The 22,087-nt window shown below is 43.5% G+C and overlaps 1 protein-coding gene across 1 annotated transcript in view; it reads left to right on the top strand.

Annotated features, from left to right (window-relative positions):
- The first annotated feature begins 590 nt into the window (after positions 1 to 590).
- LOC121287205 (serine-rich adhesin for platelets-like) overlaps positions 591 to 22,087 on the top strand; it is an 85,100-nt gene continuing 63,603 nt past the window's right edge. Inside the window, exons 1-7 of the mRNA XM_041204870.1 lie at positions 591 to 697; positions 1,324 to 1,434; positions 11,468 to 11,572; positions 12,239 to 12,337; positions 18,857 to 18,961; positions 20,571 to 20,669; positions 21,061 to 21,168. Of these exons, the coding sequence (XP_041060804.1) occupies positions 1,377 to 1,434; positions 11,468 to 11,572; positions 12,239 to 12,337; positions 18,857 to 18,961; positions 20,571 to 20,669; positions 21,061 to 21,168 (574 nt within the window). The 5' untranslated portion in view covers positions 591 to 697; positions 1,324 to 1,376. The remainder of the gene's footprint in view (positions 698 to 1,323; positions 1,435 to 11,467; positions 11,573 to 12,238; positions 12,338 to 18,856; positions 18,962 to 20,570; positions 20,670 to 21,060; positions 21,169 to 22,087) is intronic.

The following is a 22,087-nucleotide window of genomic DNA, read 5'->3' as shown; positions in this document are numbered from 1 at the left end:
GTATTGGCATCCCACTTCTGTGTTTCCTGGTCAATTACAGAGTGATGATGACCCTTGCTCTGTCAATAAGGCTCTGTATTTAAAGGGACCCTGACAGGGGTCAGAGGAGGACCAGCACTCTGAGGATGTATCATCACGTGACTCGTATGCCTCTTGCACCAGCACAGGTACACACAGCTCGGTGGGTACTGCTGTAGAGATAGATAGGGTGTCATTCAGTGAGGCATACATCACATCGGAGCAGGAATAAGTTCTGGAGACAGGAAGAGCAGTGCCCTTTTGGAGGGCAGATACTCTGAAGGACAATCATATGAACTCGAAACGTTAACTCTGTTTTTCTCTCCACAGATGCTGTTAGACCTGCTGAGTTTTTCCAGCAATGTGATTCTTTCTGTTCTACACTTCAGGTCATCACCATCCAAAGACCAGGCCATAGCCATGGGAAGAGCCCGAAGACTCCACCTCTAGGGACAAAGAAGCATGTGCCCCTTCTAGGTGCTAGAGATTGCGAGTTTGGGGAGGTGCTGTTGTGTAAGTCTTGGCGAGTTGCCGCAGTGCATCTTGGAGATAGTACACACAACAACATTGCACTGGTGGTAGAATATTGAAGGTGGTGCGTGGTGTGGCAATCAATAAAGCTGATTTTTCCTGCATGGTGTTGAACGCCTTGAGGATTCTTGGAGTTCCACTCATCCAGGTAAGTGGAGACCATTCCATTATACTCCTGCCTTATGCCTTCTCTGTGATCAGCCACTCCCATGAAGAAACCAAGCTGGTGTCTGGTCTTGTAGCCATAATTTTTGTGCTTAGTTCAGTAAGCTTCTGACCTAACACAATTAAAGTTTAAGGCTTTAAAAAAATCGAAGTAAGTCTCAACATACTACTTAAGGTTTATTAAATATCCCCCCCCCCGCCCCCTTCCCTCGACGCAGATGCATTGATCTTAAGGGAAGAAAAATTGGGTTCAATAAAGTAAGTTACCTCTCAATGCCGCCCTTTCCTAAGTGTGGTTGGTTACAACAGATCGAAAATCTAAATATTAGACATTAAACGAGTGAAGGGGAATAGCGAGTGAGTCTGAGCTTTATTTAACGGATATTTGCACAACGGAAGCGAACTCACATACATACATACTTGATAAACTAAATAAAACCAGTTTGACACTGACGCACGTAAATATCTGAGTGATGATGTGTGAACAGTGGGAGATAAAAGGAACGTTGTAACCCCACCTCTATTCAAGGAATATAAATGACAACGCGGAAAAAAGTTATAACTCTGGCACCTGTTAACTCGTTTCAAGCGATGCTGCTTATTTTCTAGTATTTCTATAGGAAGAGCCTTTAAGAGAGAAGTTTACGGAAACTGGGTACAAGATGTGGCTTTATTGCCTTCTATTAGTTGCCATGGTTCGGGGGCAGTGCGCCGTCAATGGTAAGAATTAACAGTTGGAAACTGAAAACATCCTTACTTAGTTAATATTTTGAAGAAGTGTACTGTATTTGTCTTCAGCTTTAGGAACAACGCCGTGTCTTATAAGTGTTCTGAACATGGGTAGGAAATGTTTAACCAGCCAAATCCTTTTTCGTTTGTGAATATCATTAAACAGTATTAATCATTAATTGAACAACCTCAATTCCTAGTTTTGGGGTTTCTAAGCAGTCTGCTGTGGTTGGGTTTTTTTTAAATATATTTTTGTTTTTTGTATCTCAAAAGTTTCTAAAAGTTTGTGGGGAATATGGCATGGATGAGGGTTTCAGCAGCAGATGAGCCGAGGTGGTGGTGAAGTTGTGTGATGTTACAGAGAGTCCTAATAGCACGGATGTGTGGTTTGAAGCCTGTCTTGGGGTTGAAAAATGACGGTGAGGCTGTAACAGCCTGGTCCAGCCGCAGACAGTGGCGACCGAGAGGTAATAAAATTTATGACCGTGACCGAAGACAACAGCTTCTGTGCTCACAAAATTTGGTTGGGAGGAAATTTCTGTTCATCCAGTACTGGAAGATGAAGGAGCAGTCTGACAATTTAGAGTCAGTGGTGGGGTCGAGAGGGGTGGTAGTGAGGTTGACCTGTGGGTCGTCACTGTACATGTGAAAACCGACGTTGTGTTTTTGGATGATGTTGCCGAGATCAACACATACACTTGACTATTCTGGCAGACTTCTGATCAGCTGCCCACATTCAGGTGTAACCTACGTTGGCTCCCATTTAAACAACACCTCGATGTTAAAATTCACATCCGTGGTTTCAACTCCCTCCGGGGTCTTTCCCTCCCTACCTCAAATCTCCTTAAGCTCTACAATCCTGAGAGCTAATTGTGCTAATTCTGGCCTCTTGCCCATCCCCAATTTTAACCAATCCACCATTGGTGGCCATGTCTTCAGCTGCCTAGGCTCTAAGCTTTGGAATTCCCTCCTTCAGCCTCTCTGCCTCTCTACCTCATTTTCCTCCTTTAAGATACTTCTTAAATGTACCTCTTTGGCCAAGCTTTTGGTCATCTATCTTAATATCTCCCTAATGTGTCTCCTCATATTTTGTTTAATAATGCCTCTGTGAAGCATCTAGGGATGTTTATAATGTTAGAGGCACCATTTAAATATAAGTTGCAGTTGTTGATACAGTCATCAATGTACCAGAAAAGAGGTGAGGGAGGGGACCTGAATTTTTTTGGTATCTTCACATCTTCCTTTTCCTTCAGGGGAAAAGTGGGAAAATGTTAGAAGGATTAGCATGCTGATCAACCTTTTGTACATATTATAATTAATTTTCTTGATGTTAGATGGTTTAATGATACATGCTAATAATCAGGCTATACAAATTTTCATTGTTACAAATGGACTAATTAGATAGAGCATTATTAATATAATCTAAATGGAGAAAATGTCATCATTGAAGTTCTTGACCTTAATAAAACAATGGAAGACTACAAGTAAAAATAAGGCAGGTCTTTCCAAGGACTAAAGGAAAATTGGCAGATAAATCACCAATCAGTGCTCTCACTCATGGATTGAGATTGAACAAAGTCATTGTTTGGCCTTCAGTGTGATGAGATTGAAAAATTCCCGGTTGAGGTGAATTGAGTTGTATGACACTGATTCACTGATTCAATGGGACTTGAAAATAGTAAAGGCCAGTTTTAACCAGATTAGCCTACTGAAATCAAAATCTGAGTTATAGTATTAGTCATGCAGCATGTTGGATTAAGAAAGTCACTACTAAGACCTCCATGTGTTCTAGTTTTTCTGTTTTGCTTAATTTTCCAATAATTAGATACGGTGAACTGCAATAAACACATGGTAAAATGTAAAATCTAGATATGCACAACAGAAATACCAAAATGAGAAACAACAAGCCTAAGTGGGAATGAATCTGTGATAGAGAATTCACCCAATGATAATTAAGTGATGTTTTCTAAAGTTTCCTAATGCTAGAATTCTTACCCAAAACATGTACAACCACTGGATTGAAAAATGGATCTGGTCAGGTAAACAGTTCATCTATTTAACTTATTTTATTAACTTCTGTGGCCCACTGCACTTATCTGTGGCTGATCAGTGGACTGGTATAAAGTTTATGTTGAATAATATATTCTTTACCTGAACGTGATTATTTTTAATGTAAGCTTTATGAAAGAGCAAAGCAATAGTCATTCTGATTATGTCCAGATGGAATCTTTCATCTAGTAATAGAACCATAGAACCATAGAAAAGTTACAGCACAGAAGGGGGCCATTCGGCTCATCTTGTCCACGCCAGCCTGAGTACACCCAGGTGCTCTTTCTAATCCCACCTTCCTGCACCTGGCCCATAGCTCTGCAGCTTACAGCACTTTAGGTCCAGATCCAGGTACTTTTTAAAAGAGTTTAAAGTTTCTGCCTCTACCACCAACTTGGCAGCAAATTCCAGACACCCACTACCCTCTGCATAAAAAAGTTCTTCCTCATGTCCCCCCTACACCTTCTGCCACTTATCTTGAATCTATGTCCCCTGGTTCTAGAATTCTTCATCAAGGGAAACAATTTTATCCTGTCCACTCTATCTATTCCCCTCATAATTTTGTACACCTCAATCAAGTCACCTCTCAGCCTTCTTTGTTCTAAGGAGAATAACCCCAACCTATCCAATCTCTCCTCGTAGCTACACTTTTCATACCCGGCAACGTTCTTGTAAACCTCCTCTGCACTCTCTCCAGAGCTATTATGTCCTTCCTGTAATGTGATGACCAGAACTGCACACAATACTCCAGTCGTGGCCTCACCAGTTTTTTATACAATTCTAACATTATATCCTTACTTTTATTTTCTATACATCTGCCAATGAAGGAGAGCATTCCATATGCCTTCTTTACAACCTTGTCTACTTGAACTGCTGCCTTCAGTGACCTGTTGACTTGTATGCCAAGATCTCTCACTTCATCTACCCCTCTTAGTATATTCCCATTTATTGCGTAATCCCTATAACTATTTGACCTCCCTAAATGTATGATCTCACACTTTTCTATATTAAAATCTCGGCCTTTTGGCTAAGAACAAGTGTAGTCATGAAGCGGTGGTTATAACCAGTCGAGCCCCACACCATGGGGTACGTAATACCATTAGGGTGGCAGTGAAGGACAGCGAAGGACGAGCACTCTTGGCGCAAGCCTTCTTTATCAAGTGGGTCCTGTTGAAGTCATGTGGATTTGAAGCTGCTGACATCTACTACCTACAAGACCTCCCCAACGCTGGATATTTTGACGTGAACTTCAGGAGTGTGGCGCCTGCGTCAAGTTCCTGAAGGTGTTCGAAGAGAAGAGAGGCCAGCCAGATATGAAGATCCTGACGGTGGAGTCGCTCTTTGCTCTGCCGTTGCAACCGGACCGTGTGGTGACCCCCACGTCCCTGTCGCCGATGTGCTCACCTTCCTCGCCAGGTACATCGACAAGGTTGGGAGCTGCACCGAATGCTTCAGTCACTTCTCACTAGCGCCCTCTGTAGTATGATCAGGTTACTTTAATTATGCTGATAGACAAAATTATTATTAGCTATTTCTTTTGCACAGGAATACACCCAAAACTATGTGCCTTTAAAAATACTTTTGCTTTTAATTTTTAAAAAATCTTCCATTGCTCCCTTCTGCTACAGTTCTCTCAACCTGGTGGGTGAGACAATTAAAGGTGAAATGCATTAGGTATAATCATTGTGATTCAGATGGCATGAAATACACTTGCCTTGTAAATAGAGAGGGATGGGTGGGAAAACTGGTCTGGTAACATTCCCTTCCTTTCTAAAATTAGAAAATAATGCTCCTTCAGTTTTTTTGCTTGCATATGTTTTTGTATTTCTTTCCACACCACCTGGAGTTCCTCAGGGTAGTGCCCTACGGGCCAACTACCTTCAGCTGCTTCAACAATGACCTTCCTTCCATCATAAGGTCAGAAGTGGAAATGTTCGCCGATGATTGCACAAGGTTAAGCACCATTTGTGATTCCTCAGATACCGAAGCAGTCCATGTCTAAGTGCAGCAACACCTGGATAATATCCAGGTTTGGGCTGACAAGTGGCAAGTAACTTTATGTACCAAATAAATGCCAAGCAATGATCATTGTGAGAAGAGAGAATCTAAACATCGCTCCTTGATGTCCAATAGCATTGCCATCACTGAATCCCCCACAGTCAATGTTCTGGAGGTTACTATTGACCAGAAACTGAACTGGACTAGCCATATGAAGACTGTGGTTACAAGAGGAATCCTGTAGCGAATAACTCACCTCTTGACTCACGAAAGCCTGTCCACCATCTACAAGGCAAAAGTCAGAAGTGTGATGGAATACTCCCCAATTGCCTGGAACCCCATCCACAAACATTCACTGCCCCCACCACCAACACACAGTGGCAGCAGTGTATACCATCCACGATACACTGCAGAAACTCACCAAGGCTCCTTAAACAGCACCTTTCAAACCCATGACCACTATTATCTAGAAAGACAAGGGCAGCAGACACATGGGAACACCACCACCTGGAAGTTCCCCTCCATGCCACTCACCATCCTGACTTGGAAATATATCACTGTCCTTCACTGTCACTGGGTCAAAATCCTGGAACTCCCTCCCTCCCTACCTACACCACATAGACTGCAGTGGTTCAAGAAGGCAGCTCACCACCACCTTCTCAAGCGCAATTAGGGATGGGCAATAAATGCTGGCCTAGCCAACGATGTCCACATTCCATGAATGAATCAAAAAAATGTTAGGCTAACTGACCTATAGTTTCCTGCACCCTGTCTGCCTCCATTTTTTAATAGAGGTTTACATTAGATATTTTCCAATCCACTGGGATCTTACCAGAATCTAAGGAATTTTGGAAGATCACAACCTATTCTTTCTGCAGCCACTTATTTTAACACCCTAGGATGCAGGCCATCAGGTGCTGGGGACATGTCAGCCTTTAGCTCTAATAGTTTTCCCAGTATCTTTTCCCTGATGATTGTGAGTGTTTTAAATTCCTCCCTCCTGCTTACCTCTTGCTTTTCAACAGTTTTTTTAGATGGGTTTTTTAGATGGGTTTTGTGTCTTCTACAGCGAAAATGGAGATACAAAATACCTGTTCAATGTTTCTGCCATTTCCTTGTTTTCCATTATTAATTCCCCAGAATCATTCTCTAGAGGACCAATGCTCACTTTAGTTACTCTTTTCCTTTCTAAATACTTGTAGAAACTCTTACTATCTCTGTTTTATATTTCTAGCTAGCTTTCTCTCATATTTTAATGTCTGCCTCCTTATTGGCCTGGATCTTCTGAGGAGCAGCAATGATCTTCAGATTGCTATTCCACTCAAAGAATTCCCCCAGCTCAGTGCTGCTCCACATTTCTTCCAGGTCTTTCTGTGACCAGCTTTTGAAGAAATGCTGAGTGCAGCATCCCTCAGAGAGCTTCGTCAGAGTGTAGTAGTGTCGAGGAAAGTCAGGTTGCAGCCTCTTTTTACAGCTCTAGGTGTCATATGTTAAGTTTAAAGATCCAGTCTTTGAAAATCACCAAATGGATGAGTGAATGCATAAGGGGCTGAATGGGTTAACGTGTAAGGGGGTAGGATGGGAGTGTGGATAAGTGGATAGGGAATAGGTGGGTGAGGTGGTTAGTTGGATAAATGAGTGGGGGGGTGTGAGTAAGGGATGGGGTAAGGTGGGAGCATTGGGTAGGTGTGTAAGTGGGTAAGAGGATAGGTGGATGGTGTGGGTAGGCAGTTAAGAGTGTAAGAAGGTGAGATAGGTGAGATTGGGTGAGGTGGTTAAGTGGGTAGTTGGGTCAGGGGGGTAGCTGGGTTGAATGGGGAGGGATAATCCGTTTGGGAGTGATAGTTCAGATCAGCAGGGGTAGTCAAGTTAGGCGGGATGGTCGTCAGGTTGAGTTGGGATGGTTGTCAAGTTGGGAGGGGTGGTCAGGTCTGGTCATGAGGGGTAGTCAGGTCGAGGGTGTAGTAAGGTCCAGGAAGGGCAGTCAGGTCGGGAAGGTCATTGGGACTGGTCAGGAGAAGTAGTCAGGTTGAGGAGTTAGTCAGGTCTGGTTGGAAGGGCTAGTCAGGTCGGAGGAGTAGTTGGATGGTTGGGGAGGTAGTTGGGTGGTTGAGGGGTGTTTGGGGGGTCGGGGTAGATGGGAGATAGGGGGTAGTCAGGGGATTTGGGGGGCAGTCAGGGGTGTCCAGGAGGCTCAGTGTGGGGTTGGCTGTGTAGTAGCCCAGAGATTAGGCTAGGTTTTATCTGTCTAACATTTCTTGGGCAACTACCCAAGTAAGTCCCATGGAATTGTCTGACATTTCTGACTCTAACAGAGTCAGAGTCATTCATAGAGGGTCCAGGGGAGCAGGGGAGTTGCCCATTGGAAATTTAAACTACCTGGACAGTTCCCACAGAGGTCTGATGGTCAGGACTTCCACAGGCTTAGTCCAGTATCTCTGTCATCATTCTTTGTTGATTTTTAAAACCTGTCCAATGTTCTGACCTACCACTAATCTGCACAGAATTGTACACTTTTTCTTTCATATGGATACTATCTTTAACTTCCTTAGTTAGCCACGGATTTTACATCTTTTTCCTAGACCCTTACTTTCTCACTGGAATGTATCTTTGCTGGGTGTTATGAAATATCTCCTTAAATGTTTGCCACTACCTCTCTACTGTTTTATCTTTTAACCTAGGGCTGGATCTTCTGGTCGGCGAGTGGAGGCGGGGCCCGCTCGCCGACGCAGGATGACGTTGGGTGGAACCATTTCCATTTTCATGTTGGTGGGGGCGCAGCCGAATCAGCTGTGTGGCCGCCGACCTGTCAATGGCCTATTGAGGCCATTGATAAAGCCATTAACATCATTAATGGACCTGCCCGTCCAACCTTAGGCGGGCAGGCTGGGAGCCCTGGTGGGTTTAAGAAAAAGCATGAAACCTCATCCATGGGCGGGATGAGGTTTCATGAGGGATTTTAAATATTTAATAAAGGTTTCAATAAAATTTATGGACATGTCACATGAGGGGAGATGTCAGGGAAATCTTGCTATCATTTGTTTAACGATTTTTAATTTGGAGCCGATCTCCCTGAGGCAGCACTTAGCACATGAAAGAGCGCACTCTCGGCTAAGGGAATCCCCCCCTGCCTGCACAGGGAGTGCATAGTTTTAGTTGGCCCGCCCACATAAAATGGCAGTGCGCCTGCTCCTGCACATCCAAACGGAGGGAAAATATTTCCCCTAATTTCCCAGTTCACTTTGGCCAACTCTGTCCTCATATCCTTGTAATTGCCTTTAATTAAGTTTAAATAGACTAGTCTTAGAGCCACACTTCTCTCCCTCAAACTGAATGCGAAATTCAATCATGTTACAATCACTGTTGCTTAGAGGCTCTGCATCACTGTACATTGCCAGGTCTAGAATAGTCTGCTCCCTGGTTGACACTAGAATACGCTGCTCTAAGAAATCATCCCGAATACACTTTATGATCTCATCTTCCAGGCTACCTTTGTCAGTTTGATTCATCCAATCTATATGTAGATTAAAATCACCCATGATTAGTGCAATACCCTTTTCACAAACCCCCATTATTTCTTCCTCTATACTCTGTCCTACAGTGTAGCTGCTGTTAGGGGGTCTATAAACTACTCCCACAGTGACTTTTTACCATTGCTACTTCTTATCTCTACCCAAACAGATTTTACATCTTGATCTTTTGAACCAAGATCATACCTCATTACTGTACTAAATGTTGCCTTTAATCAACAGAGCTGATGGGATCAGTAATGAGATAAATGCCTTTTTAAAAAAAGGATGTATTGAATAAACTAAGCAAAATTAAAAAAGATGATGCCCCTTGTTCAGATGGATTGCACCCATATATTTCAAAAGAATCCAGGGAAGAGATAGCAGAGGCATTATTACTCATATTTAATAATTCATTTAAAGAGGTGCAGTGTCAGAAGGCTGGTGGATAGGTAATGCAATTTCATTATTTAAGAAGGTGGACAAACATGTTCAGGTAATTATAGACCAGTAGTCATCAGTGGTAAGAAAAATAATGCAATGCTTGCTAACTAAAGGAGAGAATAGAAGAACTTCCAGAAATGAGACATACAATATAGAATAGTCAGCATGGATTTCAAAAGGGAAATCTTGCTTGATCAACCTTATTGAAATTTTTGAGGGGAAGAGCATAACTAGAGCTATCAATATACGACAGTCACCAAGAAAACCAAAGGGAATTCAGAAAAAAATTCTTCTCTCAAAAAGCCGTGAGAATGTGGAACTTGCTACCACAGGGATGGTATAGATACATTAAGGCAAACAAGACAAACTTATGAGGGAGAAGAGAATAGATGGTTACAATGGTAGATTTAGATGTGGAACAATGGGAGGAGGCTCAAGTGGAGCATAAACACAGCATGGACTGGTTGAACCAAATGACCTGTTTCTGTGTCATATATCCTATGTAATAATTTATACTTTGATGTGCCATTTAATGTCAGCCTAGACAACAATATTGAGAACAGAGGCAGAAATATCATTCTTTTTGATTCCTTGCACAGCTATCAAAATTTCCAACTTCATTCCACTATTTCATAGAATGAGTTCAAGCTCAGAAACATAGATGCGATTGTGCTTCTTGGACCTCCTCACTTCTCCTCCGACAGTCACGTACTTGATCCAAATTTAACGTGTAAACAAAATCAATAATCTATCCATATTCTTATTTTTGCTAATAATGGATGTAACTAGACCAATAACAGACAACTTTGACCAAAAGTTAAAAACTTAATGAATATCGATGTCTAATTTCACAGTCATGAAGCATCAATCACTTCAGATCCAAACTATCCGATTGCATAATCATTATTCCAGTGAAAACTGCTATAATAAAACTGTTTGACTTGAAACTTTTAATCAGTTTGCACAATTTATGATGGCACTTAGAAGTGCTTTGCCCTGTTTTATTGACATTTCTATGATTCTGTCTTAGAATATGTGAGTATTTTTATCTTTACTCTTTCATGGGATGTGGGCATCACTGGCAAGGCCAGCTTTTGTTGCCCATTCCTCATTGCCCTTGAACTGAGTGGCTTGCTAGAGCATTACAGAAGACAGTTAAAAGTCAACCACATTGCTGTGGGGTTGGAGTCACAGGTAAACCAGACAGCGTGAGGACAGCAGATTTCTTTCCTTTAAGGACATCGGTGAACCAGAAGGGATTTCACAATGGTTCATTGTTGTCATGCATGATCACCATTACTGAGACTAGCTTTATAATTCCAGATTTATTAATTGAATTTAATTTGGTGGGATTTGAAGCCAAGTACCCAGAGCATTAGCCTGGGGCCTCAGGATTACTTGTCCAGTGATATTACCATTAAGCCACTGTCTCCCCTGTTGAGTTCAACTCATTAGCATTTTGGGTCAGTGTACTCAATTCATGAAGTGAGTTAGAGGAGCTTTGCCATGTTTTTTTGGCATTTTTATTATCCTGTCTCAGAATATGTGACATCTTATCAAACTCCAGGAGGAAGCACCTGGACGGAGGCAATTATAACTGTGCTCTCTTCCCCAGGAACAACAGTACCAGCACCAATAGGTATAACCTACTGCAATCTAACAATCCAATATTATGGAAAGAATAAATTACAAATGTTGATCATATGAAAAAAATGCAACAAATGAACTTCTGAGCTGGTGCTTTGAAAAGTCAAAATTGATGTTAAACAAGCCACGTTTATACTCTCTGCAGTGGTAAACTATCTTAAATAAAACATCTTTTAACTACCTACTTAAAATGCATTTTGCAGTCCTTAACTTTGAAATCAGGTGCAGCCTCGTAATAGGTATCTAACCAACACATTTTCACATTGATCATGTTTTTCATTTATGTCATTGAACTTACCTTCCTCATTGATGTGTTTTCTACTGCAATCAACTGGAGCATTGTATTCTTTCATTGATAACTCCTTTAACATCAACAGATACATCATCGTCAACTGAAACAACAGAAGAAAGCACATCAACAGCCCCATCTACAACTGTAACCGCATCTTCAATCACTTTAGCCTCAACAAGTGTAACAACAGGTACTTAAAATGCCACCCAATTTCATTTTTCAAAGCTCCACTCTGATAAATTGTATTTTAAACAAGGAGCAGACAATAGTCTTACCCTGAGCATTGTAATCAATACATTTCAAAATTATAAAAACCTTCTGTGTTTTCAATATTCCAGCTCTGTGAATACCCTTACATTTCCATTGCCATGATGCCAGTTTCAGTTTAGCCATCAATATTAAGGACATCTGCAGAACCACCAAAATGATTGAATTCTTGAACTGATTTCAAATTTTCATGTGTCATTGTCCTGTCTCAGAATGAACTGAAACTCAGAAACTACAGATGTGGTTGTGGGGCTTCTTGTCACAACACCTATATTCACTTAGTATTGATAATTCTTATTTTTCTGAATAATGGATATGACAAATCTCTACACAGACAACTTTAATAAGATGCTCCAAGTTTAGTGAAACTTGATCTCATGCCTTATATATCATGGAAGCTCCTTCAGTTGGAAAACATAAGCATCTCATTCACTTCAGATGCAAACTATAGGATTGCATAATTATTGTTCTAGTGAACAATGTATTGATCGCTTTGAGTTCAAATTCAGTGACATTATTGTTTATTCTACACATTTTATGATGATACCTATAAGAGATTTGCACTGCTAACGGACATTTCTATGATTAGAATATGTGACATCTTCTGGAACCTCAGAAGGAAGCACTTCAACAGAGGCCATCACTACTGTGATCACTTCTTCAGCAGCTGCAACACCAACATCAACAGGTATAATCTGTTGCAATCTAGCAATCCAATATTATTGGCAAAATAAATTACAAATGTTGATGATACCTTCTTTCAGAAAGAAGATGTTTTTGAAACTCAATAATGACAATAAGCCAAGCCAAATGGTAAACGTTATATTAAATAAAACAAAGCTTGTAACAACCCTTTTAAAATGAAATGTGTAGTGCTTAAATTGAGATCGGGAACGGTTTATTAATAAGTATATAACCAACACAATTTTCAAGTTAACCAAGTTTTGAATTCGTTATATTGAACTTATCTTCCTAATTTATGAGCCTTATGTACCAATCAACAAGAGCAATCCTTTTTTTCACTGACAACTCTTTTACATCAACTGCTACATCATCATCACCATCAACATCAGAAGAAGTACCTCAACAGAACCATCGACAACTGTAACCATGTCTTCAAACAGTTCAGTTTTGACAAGTAACACAAGAGTTATTCACAATTCCATCGAAGTATCAATGTTCGACCTTCAAGCTGATAACTCATATTTTAATGCCTGAAGAGACATTGGGTAGAATCGTCCCAGATTTGTGCTAAGTGTGGTAGCAAGCAGGTTATATGATGTTTTACGCCGGCCGAGGTGGCGGGTTTTCACGCCATATTGTCCCAAACCTGCCGCAATACTTATGCATTCCTGGGAAATGCACTGTTTCCATGCAGGCGGGCTCACGCTTCAGCAAGCTGGGTGCCATATTTAAAGGCCAGCCGCGTGCACCCATCTCAGCACTTCCAGCCCATGACTGCTGCAAGATGTCCATGAAAGATGAAAAGAGTGCAGACCCCAGGTTTAGTGATGTGTCACTGGAACACCTTTTGAATGCCTTAGATAGCCAATGTGATGCCCTGTACCCCTGCTCTGGCCACAGGATGGGAAGCAGAGTGACCAACCAGGCTTGGGAGACGGTGGTAGCTGTGATTAGTGCCAACGGCCTTCAAAAGAGGACAGACATCTAATGTCACAAGAGGATGAATAATCTCAGTTTCGCCAGTGTAAGTCACTCTTTTAACACTCTCAACTCACACGCTCACAAATTCATTACACATTCACAGGGATCTCACTGCCAGTTCAAGGGGCATCTCCATTCACTCGCTCATATACACCATCATTGTCCTCATCCCATCCATGGGACCACTCACCATCCACACATGACAAGCATACTTATCATCTGGCCTAGCAGGCATCCTGATTACATGCTCTCCATCTCTATTCATGCAGGACAAGTTGGAACACAAAAAGAGAGAGAGGTCACAGACCGGTGGTGGAATGCCTGAAATCAAGGTCCTCTCGGACTTTGAAAACGGAGCCGTCCAGCTGGCTGGTGAGAATCTGGACCGGTCCTGTGCTGGTGGTGAGGTTGGCAGTGCTCTACCAAGTGAGGATCCAGCAGTGCGACATCCACCAGACAACCATGCTGTGGGTGATCTCCCCTTACATCTGCAGGCACATCTGGGAAACAGCCGACAGAGTCCATGACCCAGGGCCTCCAATCAAACCCCAAAGAAACCTCTGAAGAGGAATGTGAAGACAGCCTCCGTGAAGTCCCATTACAGCGCTCGCCCACACCCTCCACCAGCACGGGGACACACACTTCGGTGGGACCTAGCTTTAGAGTAGCCTTAAAATCACAATCTGGTGAGCATATTTCACTGTCAGATTTACAGCAGGCGGCGGCCCAGGACTTCTCAAGTGCCTTGCACTTAAAGAACTGCTGGAGGCCAGAAAGTTGCTGAGTCCGAGTTTGAAGAGAGATAATTAGTGCATGGCTGTGGCCTGTGAAAGAGGACACATCACTCATAGCATGGTTGACTGATGGGTGTCGCACTGTTGGATCCTCACTTGGTAAAATATTGCCGACCTCACCATCAGCACTGGACCGGTTCAGATCCTTGCCAGCCAGCTGGATGGTTGTATTTTCAAAGTCGGAGAGGACCTTGATTTCAGGCAATCCTCCACTGGTCTGCAACCTCTCCCTCTTGTTGTGTTCCAGCTTGTCCTGCATGAAGAGATGGAGAGCATGTAAGCAGGATGCCTGCCAGGCCAGGTGATAAGTATTCCTGGCATGTGTGAGTGGTGAGTGGTCCCAAGGATGGGATGAGGACGAGCCTCTGGACTCAGTTATATCACAGTTGCTGGAGCTGCAAAGGCAAGAACAGGAACATCAGGAAGGAATGTCCGCTGCACTCCTCAGATTGCGAGGGGGAGGCCGTCCGCCTTCAGGCTGAGGTGATAGCACCGGCATGCCAATGCACCGAGGTCAACAATGATAGGATGGCGGCTGCCAAGGAGACCTTGGTCCAGGATGTCGCTCCTGCACTGCTGCATGGGCTCAAATCCATCACTGATGCCATAGTTGGCCTCCAACAGTGTCAACACAAGAGGAGTGCAGGACAGCTCAATCTCAATCCAGCTTCCCCTTCTCCTCAAGGAGTCAGCCAGGGGCCCTTGGGCGCCCATAGGGAGGAGGATCAGCAGGTGTACGCCCAGGGCCATTCATTCAGGTGACTCAGGAAGTGCCCGACCCAACTGAACCCCTTTTCACCTGACCTCAGCAGCCCCAGCTTCACAGGCCGAGGAGGGTGCCACTGCCACACAGCAGGACCCCAAAAACAGGCCGGGGCCCTCTAGGTCTCAACCCTCAGAGGCTGCCGACAAGGTCATCACAGATAGGGCAGTCAGCAGACTGCCTCCATTTCCACTGTGGATGTCCGCCAAGCACCGAGACATAGCATCAAGGTTAAGAAAGTTAAGAAGATGTCGTTGTACAGACTGGGCATGGATGCTAATCACGTGTACATAATGTTCACCATTATAAATAAACTCCCAAGAATGTCCCCCTTCCCATGGCTCCTTGTTCTGTTGAACAGTGTTCTTCTCACTCAGATGTGAAACATTTCTGCACAAGATAAAGGCAGGTGTCTCAGTCCAGGGCCTCTTCCCTGTGCTTTGTGCAGCGTTCAGACCAAAGTGATGATCCAGCCTCACACTCCCTGGACACATTACTGATGCCTGCACCTCGCCAGTGCTTGTCATTGCTGCCAGAATGTCGTGGGCAGGTGCCACAGAGTTCCTGCATTCTCTCTGTGTGCTCTCAACACTTTTAAGATTGGGCTGGCCTCCATCTCTTCAGCATCTGTGATCAGTGACGCTGTGCTCCTGAAGGGCTCAGGTGCTGAAGGTGGACAAAGGTTTAGATGTGTCTAAAGTTTCATTGTTGCATCTCTATGATATGACCCTAATCACAGAGTGCAAGTGAGCTGCCCTTGGCCAGGAAGTAGTCAACATTCTCAGAGGCTATGTGAAGATCTATGGAGTGTCCTCACTGCATGTTATCATTATCCTCCTGCAATGGAGTGATGATTAGGGCCTTCACTGCATCTCCATGACAGGAGCATTCTCACAGAGGCTAAGCACATTGCCATAAACTAGACTGGAGTCAACCATTCACAACTGCAATGTGAGGATCTATGGGGTCTCCTCATTGCAGGTCATCATCATTCTCTGCAAATCTAGCAGCTATGAGGGCCTCCTGAGCGTGCCTGCCTTGCCTGGCCAATGTGAGGGCCTCACTGCCGCTTTCAAGGACCTCCTCAGCCTCATCCACTTTGGCAGCCTCCTCATCGGAAGAGTCCTCCATCTCCTCCTCAGCCTTCTCCTCTCCCCATTGCACCGCCAGGTTGTAAAGGCACAGCAGGTGACGACGATGCATGACACCCTCTGTGGACTATATTACAGGGCTCCACCAGACAGGTCCAGGCAGTGGAACCTCATTTTCAGCATCTCGATGATCTGCTCCACTAAGTTGTGAGCTGCAGCATGAGCTTCATTATACCTTTGCTCTGCTGCAGTCTGAGGCCGCCGCATGTGTATCATCAGCCATGTCCTCTGCAGGTAGCCCTTGTCCCCGAGGAGTCATCCCTGCAGCTTCTGTGGACCCTGGAACACATCAGGGATATGTGATCGACTGAGAATGTAGGAGTCGTGCACACCCCCTAGAAACCGTGCGCAAACCTGCAGGATGTGTTTGTGGTGGTCACACACCAGCTGCACATTCAGTGAATGGAGTCCCTTGTGGTTGATGTTAGTTGACCACGTGTTGTGACAGAGATCTGAGCACCACGTGAGTGCAGTTGATGGCACCCTGCACCTGTGGGAAACCCGAGATCTGCGCAAATCTAATTGCTCTTGCATCCTGGCTGTCCTGGTCCCAGGCAAAATGCACAAAGTCGTGAAGATGGCATCCATGACCTCATGGATTTGTTGTTGGATGCTTGTGATATCCCACAGAGATTACCTGTGGAACACTGAAAGGAGCCACTGGCATAGAAATTGAGCGTCATTGTCACTTCCACGGCCACTGGCAGTGGATGCCCTCCACCTCCCAATGGTGCTAAATCTGCAGCAGGTGACAGAGGTGACCGACCAGTTCCCTAGGCATGTGCAGTCTTCGGTTACACTGGTTCTTGGTCATCTGCAGGAATGAAAGGCAGCGTCTATAGACCCTGCCAATCAGCAATGGTTTACTGTGGCTCTTTGGCAGTGTGTAGGGGATCCCCAGCCGCCCCTTCTTCCTGAGGGTACTGCTCCTCTCTCTGCACAGCCAGGCACCTTAGTCACTCTCTTCTCCATCACCTTCACTCTCTGTACACCATGGGGCATACAGCTAGTTCACCAGGCTCCATGATCCTGATGTACTCCTGCAGAATGAAAGAAAGAGACACGTGGGTTAGCAATGACTGTACTAAGAACCTGTCCTGGTTAAGTGTGAAGGCCTCTTAATGCATCACGGAGAATGCTGGCCACCACTTGGATGGCCATAGATTAGTGCGCCGCATGGCTGCCCGAAACCCTACCCACCTCTGTCCCACTCCAAATGACCAATTGGTGGCAGCTTTGCCCATTGTACTGCATGCTCTTAACCCACACTGCATAGCTGCACTGTTAGCTTGAACCATGGGGAGACTGGTCCAAATCAGGATGCTGCCATTGCAAGGGTCTGTGAGTGCCTCCACCAGTGACTGCTCCATGGCCAGCTTTAGCAAGGGGATTGTACAACATGCGCAGTCACCCAACTGCTCTATAGTCCATTAAAACTTATTACTTTGCAGTCTGTGATTGAGGGGTGAAAAGCCCACTTTGATGCTTCTGCGTTGCTTGAGTGGGCAGATAAGTTAGAAGCCCGACTCCAATCATATCAATGGCTGCGCCTGAACTATCTCAGTTACAGGCAAGTGGTCACTTTATATAAGGTGTACCTAATCTCTGGCCATTTTCCTCACCCACCCTACCCCTAACCCTGAATGCTTGTGCACTACATTCAACCACAGGGCAGCTCTAGCACCGCCCCCCCAAGTCATCTCAACCGCAGGGCTGCCCTAGCCACCACCCTCCCACCCCCCACCCCACAATGCGCCTCAAGCTTTAAGTCCAACGGGTGACCCTGGTAAGCTCTGCACAACGCTACTGTGTACTCACTTCTGAGCTCTCCTCAAAGTGCAGTTGCCAAGTGCATGCCTTTTATATGCTGTTGTTAAATGCGCGGCATGCTTTCCTGCTGACGTGGGTGGATGATCCAGTGGGGGGCAATTCTGGTGGGCAGGCCTAATAATGATAAACGGATGTATTACAATGAGGTTCCTGACGTCTGATGGCAGGAAATGCGACCCACCACCGGTGGCTTAGTGGACGATCACAAACTGGTTTCACACCATCGTGAAATCAATCATGCCATATTGTCCGCTCACGCCACTGAACACACCCGATGCTGGTGGGCATGGAAAGTCCCAGCCATTGTCTTAAGTTGACTATTTTCAGCTGGAAAGGCTACTTCTGCTCCACATTCCCATGTCTGAGAAGAGTTACATTTCTAATGCAATAATGTTGTGTAACCTGTTGTTTCCCTTTACTATTGGTTTATCTTGTGAAGCTGTCCTGATGAGTGCAAGACAAAAAGCTCTTTTTCAGCAATATTGACATTCTATGATTTTGTCCCAGAATATGTGACATCTTCTCAAACCACAGAAGGAAGCACTTCAATGGAGGCAATTACAACTGTGAGCTCTTCCCCAGCAACAACAACAATAGCATCAACAAGTATAATCTATTGCAAACTAGTAATCCAATATTATTGGTGAGATAAATTACAGCTGATAATGGTGCATTTTCCATCAAGCAGAACACAATGAATCATCATCCAAGATGCTGCTTTTGAAAGGTCAAAAATGACATGAAGCCAGTCATGTTTATACTCTAATGGTAAATTTTATATTAAATAAAAATGCCTTGTAACCACCTACTTAAAATGCATCATGCAGAGTTTAACTTTGAGATCAGATGCAGTCTAATAATAAATATCAAGCCAATACACTAATTCATGTCGCTTATGTTTTCAACTCATGTCATTTAACTTATCTTCATCATTTGATAAGTCTTATACTGCAATCAACAAGAGTATTGCTTTCTTTCACTGACAACTCTTTTAACATCAACAGCTACATCATCATCACATTCAACATCAGAACAAAGCACCTCAATAGCATCATCTACAACTGCAAATACGTCTTCAACCATGTTAGCCTCAATAAATGAAACAACAGGTATTTGAAACGTTACCAAGTCGTTATGCGATAAAAACAATGATAAGTTGTATCTCCGTGAATGAAGAGTCAATAGTCTTAAATGGACCGTTTTAAACAATATTACCCTCTGTAAAGGCCATGTCTGAGGAGAGTGTCACATTTCCGTCGTCATAATAGACATGAATATTGAGTATTGAGAACATAGGCCTAAGTATCATGCCTGTTGATTCCCTGAACAGAGACAAAAATTTCCTTTTTCTTTCTGCTATCTCACAGAATGACGTATTGACATTTCTATAATTCTGTCTCATAATATGTGTTGCCCTCAATCGGCTCCACACCACGATTTCACGCTGGAGGGCCAATTAAGGCCTGCCCAGCGTGGAACGCAAGTGGCTACACTCAGTGCTGCCTGTGTGGATAGGGGTGGGGGTGGGGAGGTGGGGGGGGGTGGGGGGTGGAGGATGGTGGTGGTGTTGGTGGGGGGGGGGGTGCACGTGAAGAGGGCAAGTGGGTCTAGCATGACCTTTGCTCATGCGCGCAAAAGAGTGCTTCAATCTCCCTGAGGCAGCTTCGTGGTGGGCAAGCAGCTGACCCTGGCACGTGCCCGCTGAATGAAATATCACGAGCCTGCGCGAAGATGTCGCCCAACATCATTTTACACTTGGACATATCGGGTGCGCGCCTGTATGCCGAGTGTAATATTCTGCCCCATGTTTTCATTCATGTCAGTGAAATTATCTTTCTCATTTGATGAGCCTTATACTGCAATCAACTGGAGCATTACGGCCTTTCTTTCACTGACAGCTCTTTTAATATCAACAACTACACCATCGTCATCACCTTCAACATCAGAAGACAGCACCTCAAAAGCCCCATCTATGACTGTAACCACACCTTCAACCACTTTAGCCTCAACAAGTGAAACAACGGGTATTTAAAATGCTACCCAATTGTCAATGTTTAACCTTCACTCTGATAAACCATATTTTAAACAAGCAGCAGGCAATTCTTACCTTGACCATTGTAATCAATATCTTTCAGCATTGCAAAGACCATCTTGGTTTTCACAATGCCTTGTCTTTGAATACCCTTACATTTCTATTGCCATAATATCAGTTTAGCCATCAATATTCTGGACATCTGCAGATCTATCAACATGTTTGAATCTTTTCAAATTTTCAATTCTCTTCTTCCTATCTCACAGAATGAATAGAAACTCAGAAATGACAGGTCTGACTGTGTTTCTTGTCACAACAGCTACAGTCACTTCAATCAATATTTGATGCCTAAACAAAATCAATAAACGCACTCATGCAGCGACATTCTTATATTTCCTAATACTGGATATAACTGCTCTCAGGGACAGACAACTTTGACAAGGTGCTCAAATGTTTACTGAAATTTGATATTGCGTATCATCTATCATGGAAGCTCCTCCAGTGGGTGAAAATAAACATCTCTTTCACTTTTGATGCAAACTATTTGATCATATAATCATTGTTCAAGTGAACAATGCATTGATCAAACAGTTTCAGTTCAATTCGGTAACATTGTTGTTCATTTTACACATTTTATGATGATACCACAAGAGCTTTGCACTGTTTATTGATATTTCTATGATTAGAATATGTGACATCTTCTGGAACCTTGGAAGGAAGCATTTCAACAGAGGCCATCACTACTGTGATCACTTCCCCAGCAACTACAACACCAGAATCAACAGGTATAATCGATTGCAATCTAGCAATCCAATATTATTGATTACATAAATTACAATAACTTCTTTCAGAATACAAAGTGCTACCAATGATTTTTGCTGGTATTTTGTAAACTTAAGAATGAAAAGAAACTAGTCAAGTTTATATTCCCTGTAATGGTAAACATTATAATAAATAGAAATACGTCTTGTAACAACCGATTTAAAATGCAATGTGCAGTGCTTAAATGTAAGATCAGGTACAGTCTCATGATGACAATACATCAATACACTATTTTCATGTCAATCATTTTTGCTCATTCATGTCAATGAACTTATCTTCATCATTTTATAAGCCTTCTTGTTCTATCAACCGGGTCAAATGTTTTTTTAGCTCACAACTCTTTAACATCAACAGCTACATCATCAACATCATCTTTAGCAACAGAAGAAGGTACTTCAACAGCCGCATCTACAATGGTAACAACATCTTCAACCACTTTAGCCTCAACAAGTGAAACAACAGGTATTTAAAATGCTACCCAATTGTCAATGTTCAACCTTCACTCTGATAAATCAAATTTAAACAAGCAGCAGTCAAGTCTCACTCGACCATTGTAATCAATATTTTTGAGTATTGTAAAGACCATCTTATTTTTCACAGTTTCTTGTCTCTGAATACCCTTGCATTTCTACTGGCATAATATCGGTTCAGTCATCAATATTCCGGATGTCTGCAGATCTATCAACGTTATGACATAGGTGCTAGACTGGGCCTGCGGCAGGTGGTGAGGGAACCAGCAAGAGGGAAAAACATACTTGACCTCATCCTCACCAACCTACCTGCCGCAGATGCATCTGTCTATGACAGTATCGGTAGGAGTGACCACCGCACGGTCATTGTGGAGACAAAGTCCTGCCTTCACATTAAAGATAACCTCCATCAGGTTGTGTGGCTCTACCATCGTGAGAAATGGGATAGATATCAAACAGATCTTGTAACTCAAGACTGGGCATCCATGAGGTGCTATAGGTCATCAGCAACAGCAGAATTGTACTCAAACACAATTCTGTAACCTCATGGCCCAGCATATCCCCCACTATACCATTACCATCAAGACAGAGGATTAACCCTGGGTCAATGAAGAGTGCAGGAGAGCATGACAGGAGCAGCACCAGGCATACCTAAAAATGAGGTGTGAACCTGGTGAAGCTATAACACAGGACTACTTGCATGCCAAACAGCATAAGCAGCAAGTGATAGACAGAGCTAAGCGATCCCACAACCAATGGATCAGATCTAAGTTCTGCAGTCCTGCCACATCCAGTCATGAATGGTGGTGGACAATTAAACAACTCACTGAAGGAGGAGCCTCCACAAGTATCCCCATCCTCAATGATGGAGGAGCCCAGCACAGCAGTGCAGAAGATAAGGCTGAAACATT

The sequence above is a fragment of the Carcharodon carcharias genome, chromosome 2 (genome assembly GCF_017639515.1).
Source record: "Carcharodon carcharias isolate sCarCar2 chromosome 2, sCarCar2.pri, whole genome shotgun sequence".
NCBI lineage: Eukaryota > Metazoa > Chordata > Chondrichthyes > Lamniformes > Lamnidae > Carcharodon > Carcharodon carcharias.
This window is presented reverse-complemented; position numbering and strand designations above follow the sequence as displayed.